The sequence below is a fragment of the Hakea prostrata genome, chromosome 2 (assembly GCF_041222555.1).
Source record: "Hakea prostrata isolate BN-2017 chromosome 2, UWA_Hpros_2, whole genome shotgun sequence".
Classification (NCBI taxonomy): Eukaryota; Viridiplantae; Streptophyta; class Magnoliopsida; order Proteales; family Proteaceae; genus Hakea; species Hakea prostrata.
Genome location: NC_142601.1, coordinates 53273030 through 53282351, shown reverse-complemented (window position 1 = coordinate 53282351; position 9322 = coordinate 53273030). Strand labels below are relative to the sequence as shown.

The following is a 9322-nucleotide window of genomic DNA, read 5'->3' as shown; positions in this document are numbered from 1 at the left end:
TTACTGAATTTTCCCAATCTATTCAAGAACTTCATTATTTATTCAAGAACTTCATTTTCATCCTCTTTTGTGTCTCTACAATTTTTTTTTGAGGAACTGTATAAAATGACACCAGTATGGGGAAGAAAAGAAATATCAATTCTAATATTTGTCATTAACAAAAAAATTATTGGGGACGAGCTGGAGAGGAGTCGAACACATGAGGCAATGAAAGAGCCACCCGTACCGGTCTCCTTGATAGGCATGAAATTGCAAATTCGACAGGACCACATGCCCCGCTAGCTAGCCCCTTCACGGCTTCACTACAGTTTTTGGGGTTCGACAAAGGGAATCTCAAGTTGAAAATGGTTTTCAAAGAAGACGGCCCACATTGAAGAAAGAAAACAAACAGCCAAAACCAGACCTTACTGTGCTGCCGTCACTCTGAAGATTCCTGTTCTATATTCCATCATGCAGAATTTGAAGGTCACCCTCACCCACCTCAGCGCCTATGAGCACCCTCATAAGAAACACAATTGAATTATTAAAAACAAAAACCAAAAAAAAACTAGGGAAAGAGGGCGAGAGGAGGAAGAGAGATAGAGATAGAGATAGCCCAGGTGAAGTACGAGGGCAAGTGGTTTTCATTTTTGGTGGCGTAGGATTTCCCGTAAAACCTGGGTCATGGTAAGTTGAATTTGACGCTATTTCTAGTTTCTAGTTATTTGTTGGCTCCCTCCTTACAGATTCTTCTAGATTACCCTTTTCTTCAATCTTCTTGTGAGGGAAGGGGAAAAAAAGGTAGGAAGAAAGCATCACTTTAAATACTATAAATTTTGGCTAAAAATGGAAAGCCAGGAAGCCATATCATATGGGTTCGTTAGTATTTGCCGTAGATGACAGGGAATCATTTATATTTCTGCTTTGTGTTATGATGATTCAACATGCTCGTTGATTGCTTGAAATTGCTTGGTGCAGTTCCGGTACTTGAATTTCGCATGATTTGAAAAGAACCCAAATTTGCAGAACAGAGTACCGAACTGCACCAAGCTGTTTCAAACCCTCGGCGAAAAATTCCGGTTCTTTGTTACCCTGATTCTGTTAGTGGGTCTTCTTCGGTTTTCACTTGTTTGGCCTCTGGTATAACTCAAAGATTAGATTTTTTCTGTCTTGGTGGTATGGTTTTATGCTTTTGATATCTACGAAGTTTAATTATTAGAAATGGATTCCGATGGGAAAATTTGTGATTATCAGAAACTTGAATTCCTGTTTTTGGTTTTGTTTTTAGAATTTGTGTTGTTCACGAGCAGAGAATTTCAAAAATTGGTGATTGTTCATGCACCTTTGAATAAATTAATCTTCAAATTGGATGAGTAAAATGGCTGCAATGACATTCATCATGGATAACTGTATGTGGAGGTTGCTTTGTGCCCACCTTCTCTATATTTTCGAAGTATTGTTTGTCAACTGAGATTATTCTCTTGGTGTTCTTCTTTTGCGCCTTTGATACCTGTACAAGGTGGGGCTGTTATAAATGAATTCTAATGGAAGGGAGGCACTAAGATCTATTTATTTTGGTTTCTTGTATACATCTTTTTCTTCTTCATTTTTTTTCTTTTATTCATGTTATTGGTTTGTTTATTATTCTAATAGAATTTTTCTGATCAGAAAGCAAGAACTACAAATATATCTTTTGTTGTGTAGTATGTGCTGCTAAACTTAATTGGTTGGGAAGCAGCAGTAGGGGTCATATGTTATGACCCTTCCTAGAGCCTACAATGTTGGGAGCTTTGTTCTTTGGGTATGCCCTTTCAATACTTAATTGACAAGTAAAAAAGAAATCACCCTTGCATGCCAGTTGGCTTTTTATATCTTATACTGCATGCTTGTTTCTCCTTCCAAGCTCAGGTTCTGTTTTGCATGTTTGTCCAACTGACTGTAAGCATATTCATTTTCTGACTTTTTACTGACTGAAGGTTGTATTTCTTTAATACTATATGGCATAAATGTTGCAACTCAATCGGAATGCTCAAAAGATAACATAGTACAATTTAGAACTGAGATTAAACTCTTATGGAGTGAGTACTCAGCCGCTTGTGAACCATCAGGTACTGTCTTACAAAATGTCACCCAGAGATGCAATGCAGGGATTGGGTTCAGAACAATAATTCTCTAACAGACTAAACCAGCTGTTTTCACCCCCGTGATGGTATTCAGTTCTGACTTTATTTTTTAATCCTTGAAGATTTCTCTTTTTAATGTTATATATTGTAGAAATGTTGCTTGGCTTTAGGTTATTATCAAAATCTTCAATTTACTCGAACAAGGGACTTGATGCATAGTTCTTGGCTGTATGATCAAATCAGTTTGGGATTTATTTTCTGATCCTTGTTTGATGAACCAATTGTACATTTGACTAGAGTGTAATTGAAACCGGGGAATACTTATGCATGGTTTGGAGTCTGCTTTCATCCACAAATGTCTCCAGAGCAAAATTCAGTAGAATCAAAGAAATAACATTACTTGACAGGTCCCTGGTCTTCTTCTCTTTCCTCTCTTTCTTCCTTCCTCTCTATAGCATTTCCTAGGCCTTCTCCTCTATATCAATTCCTATTCCTCTCTGTCTCTGTCTCTGTCTCTCTCTCTCACTGACACACACACAAAGAAAAAACCTCTTCTAAAATCCCAAGGATTAGAATACTATATATGCCCTAAGATTAATAACATCTGAGGGGTGAGATTAAGAGCTTTTCTTACCCTAAAATTGCCATGAAAAAATTTCTTAACCTCCTACCCTGTTATTTAGGCGAGTGTTTTAAATAGTGGCTGATGATGCACAGTCTTTTTTAGGCTTAAAGTAGAAAGTTAAGAGTGATGCATGCTTGGGAAGTGATCAAGAAATATTACTAGGTCAAAGCAGCTTAATTGTCTTACAGTTCAAAGGCTTTGCCCAGCTTCCGAAAACCGTATAACAGCCTGTTCCAGATTAAGGGATTCTAGAAGACATGATGGAATGGGAAAGACTAGGAAAATGAGCTGTCCTCATCACCCAAGCCTTAGGGTGGCATTATTCATTCTCACTCTTCTATTAATTATTTCAGGTTTTGATGCATTATTCAAAGGCTCTGACTCAGCTACTATTAAAAGAAAAGCGTATCCAGATCACAAGGCTCCAGCAACTGCAGGTTCTGAGGTAGACCTAGTGGTTAGTGTAAAGACAAAAAGTTATATTAAGAACTATGGTCACAGTTCTAGTTTAAAGATTATGAATAAAACATTTTATTTTTAAATCTGAATCTGGGGCATGGGGAAGCCCCTAGAGTTTTATTAAAAGAAGCTAAATGAAATATATAGTGGGGGCATATAGCTTGCCTTACCTCCAGCCTGAATGCAATCTAGCTCTCTCCAACAAAATAGTGAAACTTCCCTCCCTCCACAAACACATATCTACATTCTGAACACTGGGAGACCAGCTTTATGCTTGCACAATATGTTCTTATGATTTTGCGGAATGGTATGACTAAAATTGGTTACTTTCCAATCAAGAGAAAGACATGTTTGCTCTTAGTTTGTCAATCAAAGAGAGGGCTTTATGAAATGGATACCAGCAATTCCACTACAGGCAGGCCCTTTGAAACACATAACTTACAAAAGTTGAAGTGTTAGAGCTCATGTGACATCCCAAGTTTCCCAAGTTGGCAGGCATACTTAGATCGTCTAAAATAGCTCTCATCACCACCTGATAGGTACCATAATAATTTGCAAAGCTTTCAATCAAGTTATCCTAATTATCTCAAGTAATTCACCTCTTGCTATTATATCAAATAATTATGGTAGTGAAATGGGCAAAAAAACATGTTACTGACAAGATGTTCTTTTACTTATAAAGAATTACTTGAATCATTAGAAGTTGTAATCAGCTAAAATGAGGGATCTACTCGATATGCATCTGCAAAAATTTAAATAAAAGTCAGTGTTTCGTTTTTGAATTGCACTCTCTGGAAGTTCTCAGTTGGTATTGATTATTCCCTCTTCAAGTTGGTGTTTGGTCTCTCAGGCTGGGCTTGCTTTTTCATTTTCTTATTTTTTTTCTCCTTGGCTCTTTTCTTTTGTCATCTGTTTTTATTTTGTTAATAAATTTTTTCCGCATCATATATGTGGATGAACTGGTGCCGTGATAACTTGCTTTTTTCAGAAAGTGAGATGAGAACTTGAACACAACATCCTATACTCTTGTTGTGTCTGATGACTCCCTTTCCTGTTCTATCGCATTTGTATCTTCCTTGTCTTTTATCTCGCTTCCCAATATTTGACAGAAGACTCAAAAATGGAGAGGAAATATACTTGAGGAAATGCAAGCACTTGCAAAGAATTGTTGCTGGGACCTTTTCTCCTTATGGAAAAATGCCTATGAGCTACAAATGTCTGTTCATGATTAAGCACCAAGCTGATGGAATAGTGGATCGGTATAAGGCAAGACTGGTTGCAGAGGGGGGGGGGGGTTAACAATCTTGTGGAATTAAATATCCAGATGCATTTGACCTGTGGTGAAGCTGAAAGCTATCCAAGTTAACCTGTCATGTGCTGTCAACAAGGGTTGGGATCTACACGGGGTGATTTGGACACTGGATGTTAATTCTGTTGAAGTTTCATTTTTATTTATTTTGGTGTACAGCAACTTGATATTAAGAATGCTTTCCTCCATGGTGGGTTGGACACAGTATGTTGATTCCATAGTTCTTTTCAAAATTCAAATTTCATATGTATTTATTTTGTTGTTTGAGCAATTATGGAAACTGTGAGTTCATGTTCTCATGTTTGCAAAAGCTTTTTTCTCTGAGCATAACAGGCATGAAAATCTTGATCAGAATATGGTTAAGGACTGATTTGTTTCTTTGGCTACTAAAGCATTCTCTTTCTGGTTTCCAACTTCAACAACCCCCCCCCCCCCCCCCCCCCAAAAAAAAAAGCATAAAAGACTGAAAAGAAACCGCATTGAATTGGGGGGAAAAGAAGAAGAAGAGAGTACTGATGCTCAATCTTTTCTTTGATTCTTAATTTATTTTTAAACAATTGACTTACTCTAGCACATTAAAGTGATTGTTCTTTTGAATTTCTGTGGATCTTTAGATATTTTCCCCCACAATCATCAGGGAGATAGTTGTGATAAATCATGAGGGTTTATGACACTTGGAAAGCCATTCTGCGGATACAGAAGTTCAGGAGAGTTGTGTCCTACACTGGATTTTATTGCTTCACTGCCCTCTTGAGTTATGCCTACACAAGCAATACGTGAGTTTTTTTAAGTGCTCAGCGTGATGCAAAGAAGCTATTTCATGGTTCTCCATTGATGTTGGTTGATTTTTTGTTTTGGTATCTTTCTTACAGAACTAGAGCTGGGATCTCAAGGGCTGACCAGTTCTATGCATCATTTCCAGCTGGCACAGAGTTGCTGACTGACACAGTAAAAGTATGTGTTTCAACTTGAAGACGACCTTTTGTGGCTTATACCAAAGCAGCTTACCATTTGATTTCTGATCATCTGGTATTAGATATGGATGATAAACAATTTTCTTTGCAGTTATATAAAGCTGCGCTTGGCAATTGTTTTGAAATTGAAGAGTGGGGTCCCATTGAATTCCTCATCATGGCTAAACACTTTGAGCGCCAAGGAAAGCCTCCTTATGCATACCATTCTGTAAGTATGATTCTGCTATATAGACAAACCTATTTCTTTTCTTTTTTCAGCATTTTGTATTTTTTTTTTCTTCTCTTCTCATATTGATTGGTGGATGCAAAAATATAATCCAGTTATCTCTGAGGAACAAAAAGCTCTTATCTTTGTTGTTTCATAACATCTTGTTTTGTGGTCTATATTTAGAGCTTGAGATCCTATAGCAATGATTCAAACTTGGGACCATCTAGCGTATAAACTTTGGTGCAGTCCTACTGAAAATGTATCAAGGAACTTCAATTTCTTTTTTCTTTTTCCCCGGGGGAGGTTGGTTTTTTTCTTTTTTGTAAGGGGGGGGGGGGGGAGGCTGGATTTACTACAAGATGATATATGTTCCAACTTCTTTGTTCATGCAAAATTAGTGGAGCAAATATAAATTCTTACTTGGTGCGCTCTTGATATAGTGCTTGGATCAAAAGGAAATGAAGCATAGGGTTGCTTCTTGGAGGGAAAAAGTAGCTTCTCAATGAACAGATCTTTTTGGGCTCCCCCTAATGGTTTTCTCATCTAGATTGGGAGTTAGGGGATGTTTGGCTTTCTTTGTGATTTTTTTTTCTGCGCATGCGCTGGGGGGGGGGTTTATAAGGGGGTTTAGGGAGAGGAGGATGTTGAAACACAATATGTTTTATGTGTTTATGGAATTGCAATCAAGTTTTTCTGGGGAAAAAATTATGTAGTCCAAGCCAGTAGCAGGACATGTTTAGTAGATTATTGTTGCAAGAACCATAGATTTTGCCTTCTCATAGCGATTTATGCATAGGGCATACATGAATAGTCTAGGTCTTGTTTGTACTTCTGCTGCTAGCATGAGATGCTTGAATGTAACTGTGATCGTCATGTATTCATGACATCTAGAGAATGGCATTATTCTTTCAAGTTTGGAATTTGCAGTTTTTATTCTCTTGGAAGCTGTTGATAGCTTTTACATTAGTCAAGGGCACTCACCTTGACAGAAGTGTGTTGGTTGCGACCTTTCATAGTATGACTGCTCAAGAGTCACATCTGCATTTTTTTTTATGAGAACAAAAAAAGATGAACAACCAGAAACTACTGTTTGGCGAGCAGAGACATCAAACAGCCTCTATAAGTCTGGTGAAATCTGAAAGCCAGTCCAGAAACTAAGTTAAGAGTTAATGGAGATAAGAAGATGGACTAAGTGCAACAGCCAGCGGCCTCTATCATCTGCATTATTGTTGAGTCATGTAGACAGGAGATTATTAGCATATAGATATATTTCACCACTGTGCTTTTAAGGTGGCTTATTCCTTTGCATTAGAGGATAAACCTTAGGCATTCCTCTCATGTTTGTTTACATTGCATCTATACATGAAGACTTGGATCCTTTGGAAGTACCAACAACAAAGTCTGCTAATACTCCTATATATGATTTTTTTTCTTCCCCCCGCTTGGGTGGTCAGGCCAGCAGGGTTGGGATCAACAATGCAGATAGATCCTATATATTATCACTGATCAGTAGAATACTTATCATAGGTGACTTCAGCAGATAAAAGGATTGTTTTTAAACTTGTCAATGAGTCGGAACCATATTGAAAGTAATACATCTGCTGAGTTTAGCGGGATGTGGCACTTGTGGAAGTTTTTGATACAACAAGCATTCGTTTGATCACTTAGATTATTGGACAAAGTTGTTGAATTGTCTACTGAGTTTGTATTTTTTTTTTTTTTGGATAATAATTGTCTACTGAGTTGGATAATAAGGATCACGATTACAGGTGCTGTGCACACTGATCAGTGATTTCAACTCCGTCAATATTGCTTACTTGTTTTGATTGTGTCAAGCATGTCAAGCAAATAACGAAAAGGCATTATAGCATAGAAACTGCCAGTATTTATGTGATGACACTAACAAACCTTCATTGCTTCACAATGACCTCTGTTAAACTACTTTAAAATGATAAAGGTGGACCACACACGAGTAACAAATAAAGCTTTGAGAGATTTTGTTTTAAGGAAATAGGCTTTCTTTCCATACCTTTGAAAGAGACAATTACCTGTCAATTTCTCACATTTGTCATCTCTTCAATAGCAAATATAAATACTTTGAAGTTGCCAGAGTTTTTGATAAGCCTCATTTATCCATATGCTTTTCCAGCAATACATGGCACACCTTCTTTCTCATGGACAGCTTGATGGGAGTGGCTAGCAATTGATCAAGCACCACATGCAGTGACACGTATGCTGTTATCAATCTAGCAACTTCTTGAAGTTGTGTAGATACTAATCGAAGTAGGTAAATATTGAACTTGCAAAGCTGCAGGAACTCCAGTTGTTTTGTGTTAGATGTTGTGGGTTTTCCAGTCTCTGCATATAGTGTCAATTGATATTAATTTTATTGGAAGCTCTTCTTTATCTTCGGATATCTGCAATACTGTGAACTAAAATTGGACGGCATAAATTTTGCTTAACACTTTATATAATTACCCCAAAAAAAAATATATTAATCTGCCTTTTCTGGGATCCACTTATCGAGTTCCATTAAGTTCAAACTAAGCTGAGGCTGAGTTCATGTTTGTTACAACATCAAAAGAGACAGAACACTGGAGAATTTAGAGAGAAAAAAGAAAGCAAAGATGGCAAGAGTAAAAAGGCATAATCTGGCACGTCAAGAAAATCCTTGTTAAATTGGGTCTGGTGTATCTGTCGATACTATTCAAAGCATTCCATCCAAGGTTATTGGGAATCTTCCACGCAGGAAGGTGAGAGTACAAATTCAAAATGAAACGTTCTAACAACTGCGAGCCTCTCCTGTATATTTTGGATTCTTTTCCTTTTGATTGTAATATCATTTGTGACATTGTATCAAAAATCAGAACTGGATAGTTTTTACATTTCTCCCAGGCAAAGAGGATTCGACGGTTGCTTTGGATAAGATGGATCGTTACCAATCCTGTTCTTGACATTCCGAATTGACAGGTTTCCAAGGTTTTCGAAACTGGTTAGTTGGATTTTTCAGATTTGATTGACAAATTATGAGGTTTTGTGGAGAATTCTGATCGATTATCTAATTGGCAGAAACAACCAATCGATTCAATCCCTGATTCAAAATTTAAGATGTTTGGTTTTTAAGGATAAATCCAGTGTAAAAAGTTTCCACACAAACAGAGTCAAGAACAGCTTTTCTATGTAATCCTACCACAGCTGATTAAGAGGATGCTTCGATATAAATCTTTACTTTGTACTTTCTAATGAAATTCACATTTGTTCTTCCTCCAAAAAATAAAATATTGCTTGGAATATAGCTTGATAAAATTTTCTGAGGAATATTTGGATGAGTAGAAAATTTTTTAGTACATTGGGGGCCAAAGATTTTAAGTTCTCATTGTGACGAGATGACCCACCCATACAACTCCTTAGATCAAGCTTCTGCTGGAATTAGATAAGCAAACCAGCTCTTCATATGGTAGAAATAGCTTGTCTAAAGATGTTTTTCCAAGTAGCCAAATGAAGACTATTTCCAGGAAAACTAAACAACACCCTCCCTCATAAAAAATATTTCCGATGGACTAGCACCAAACTTAGTTCCCAGGTACGTTCCATCATCATCTAGATGACAAGTCTATAAATCACTCTAACCTGCGGCTTTGCATG

At 37.2% G+C, this 9322-nt stretch overlaps 1 protein-coding gene across 11 annotated transcripts; it reads left to right on the top strand.

The window, feature by feature from the left end:
* The first annotated feature begins 429 nt into the window (after window positions 1-429).
* Window positions 430-9269, top strand: LOC149024868 (uncharacterized). Of its 11 annotated transcripts, none has more exons than XM_089145068.1 (8): window positions 430-666; window positions 958-1119; window positions 2088-2188; window positions 3081-3184; window positions 5110-5271; window positions 5368-5449; window positions 5561-5677; window positions 7827-9269. In XM_089145068.1, exons 5-8 carry the CDS (start codon window positions 5153-5155, stop codon window positions 7875-7877), a joined length of 369 nt encoding a protein of 122 aa, XP_089001194.1. In that variant the 5' UTR covers window positions 430-666; window positions 958-1119; window positions 2088-2188; window positions 3081-3184; window positions 5110-5152; the 3' UTR covers window positions 7878-9269. The 11 variants fall into 11 exon arrangements, with proteins under 11 accessions (XP_089001194.1, XP_089001192.1, XP_089001190.1 ...); XM_089145066.1 differs by having other exon boundaries at window positions 958-1155; XM_089145064.1 differs by lacking the exon at window positions 958-1119.
* Window positions 9270-9322: the final 53 nt, after the last annotated feature.

What these genes read in the sequence shown, in the direction of transcription:
- LOC149024868 (XM_089145070.1), top strand. Translation starts at nt 5,153, where the DNA reads ATGAGGGTTTATGACACTTGGAAAGCCATTCTGCGGATACAGAAGTTC. An exon ending in TGCTGACTGACACAGTAAAA is followed by an intron (nt 5,450 to 5,560) that starts GTATGTGTTTCA and finishes TTTTCTTTGCAG; the next exon opens with TTATATAAAGCTGCGCTTGG. An exon ending in CTCCTTATGCATACCATTCT is followed by an intron (nt 5,678 to 7,826) that starts GTAAGTATGATT and finishes ATGCTTTTCCAG; the next exon opens with CAATACATGGCACACCTTCT.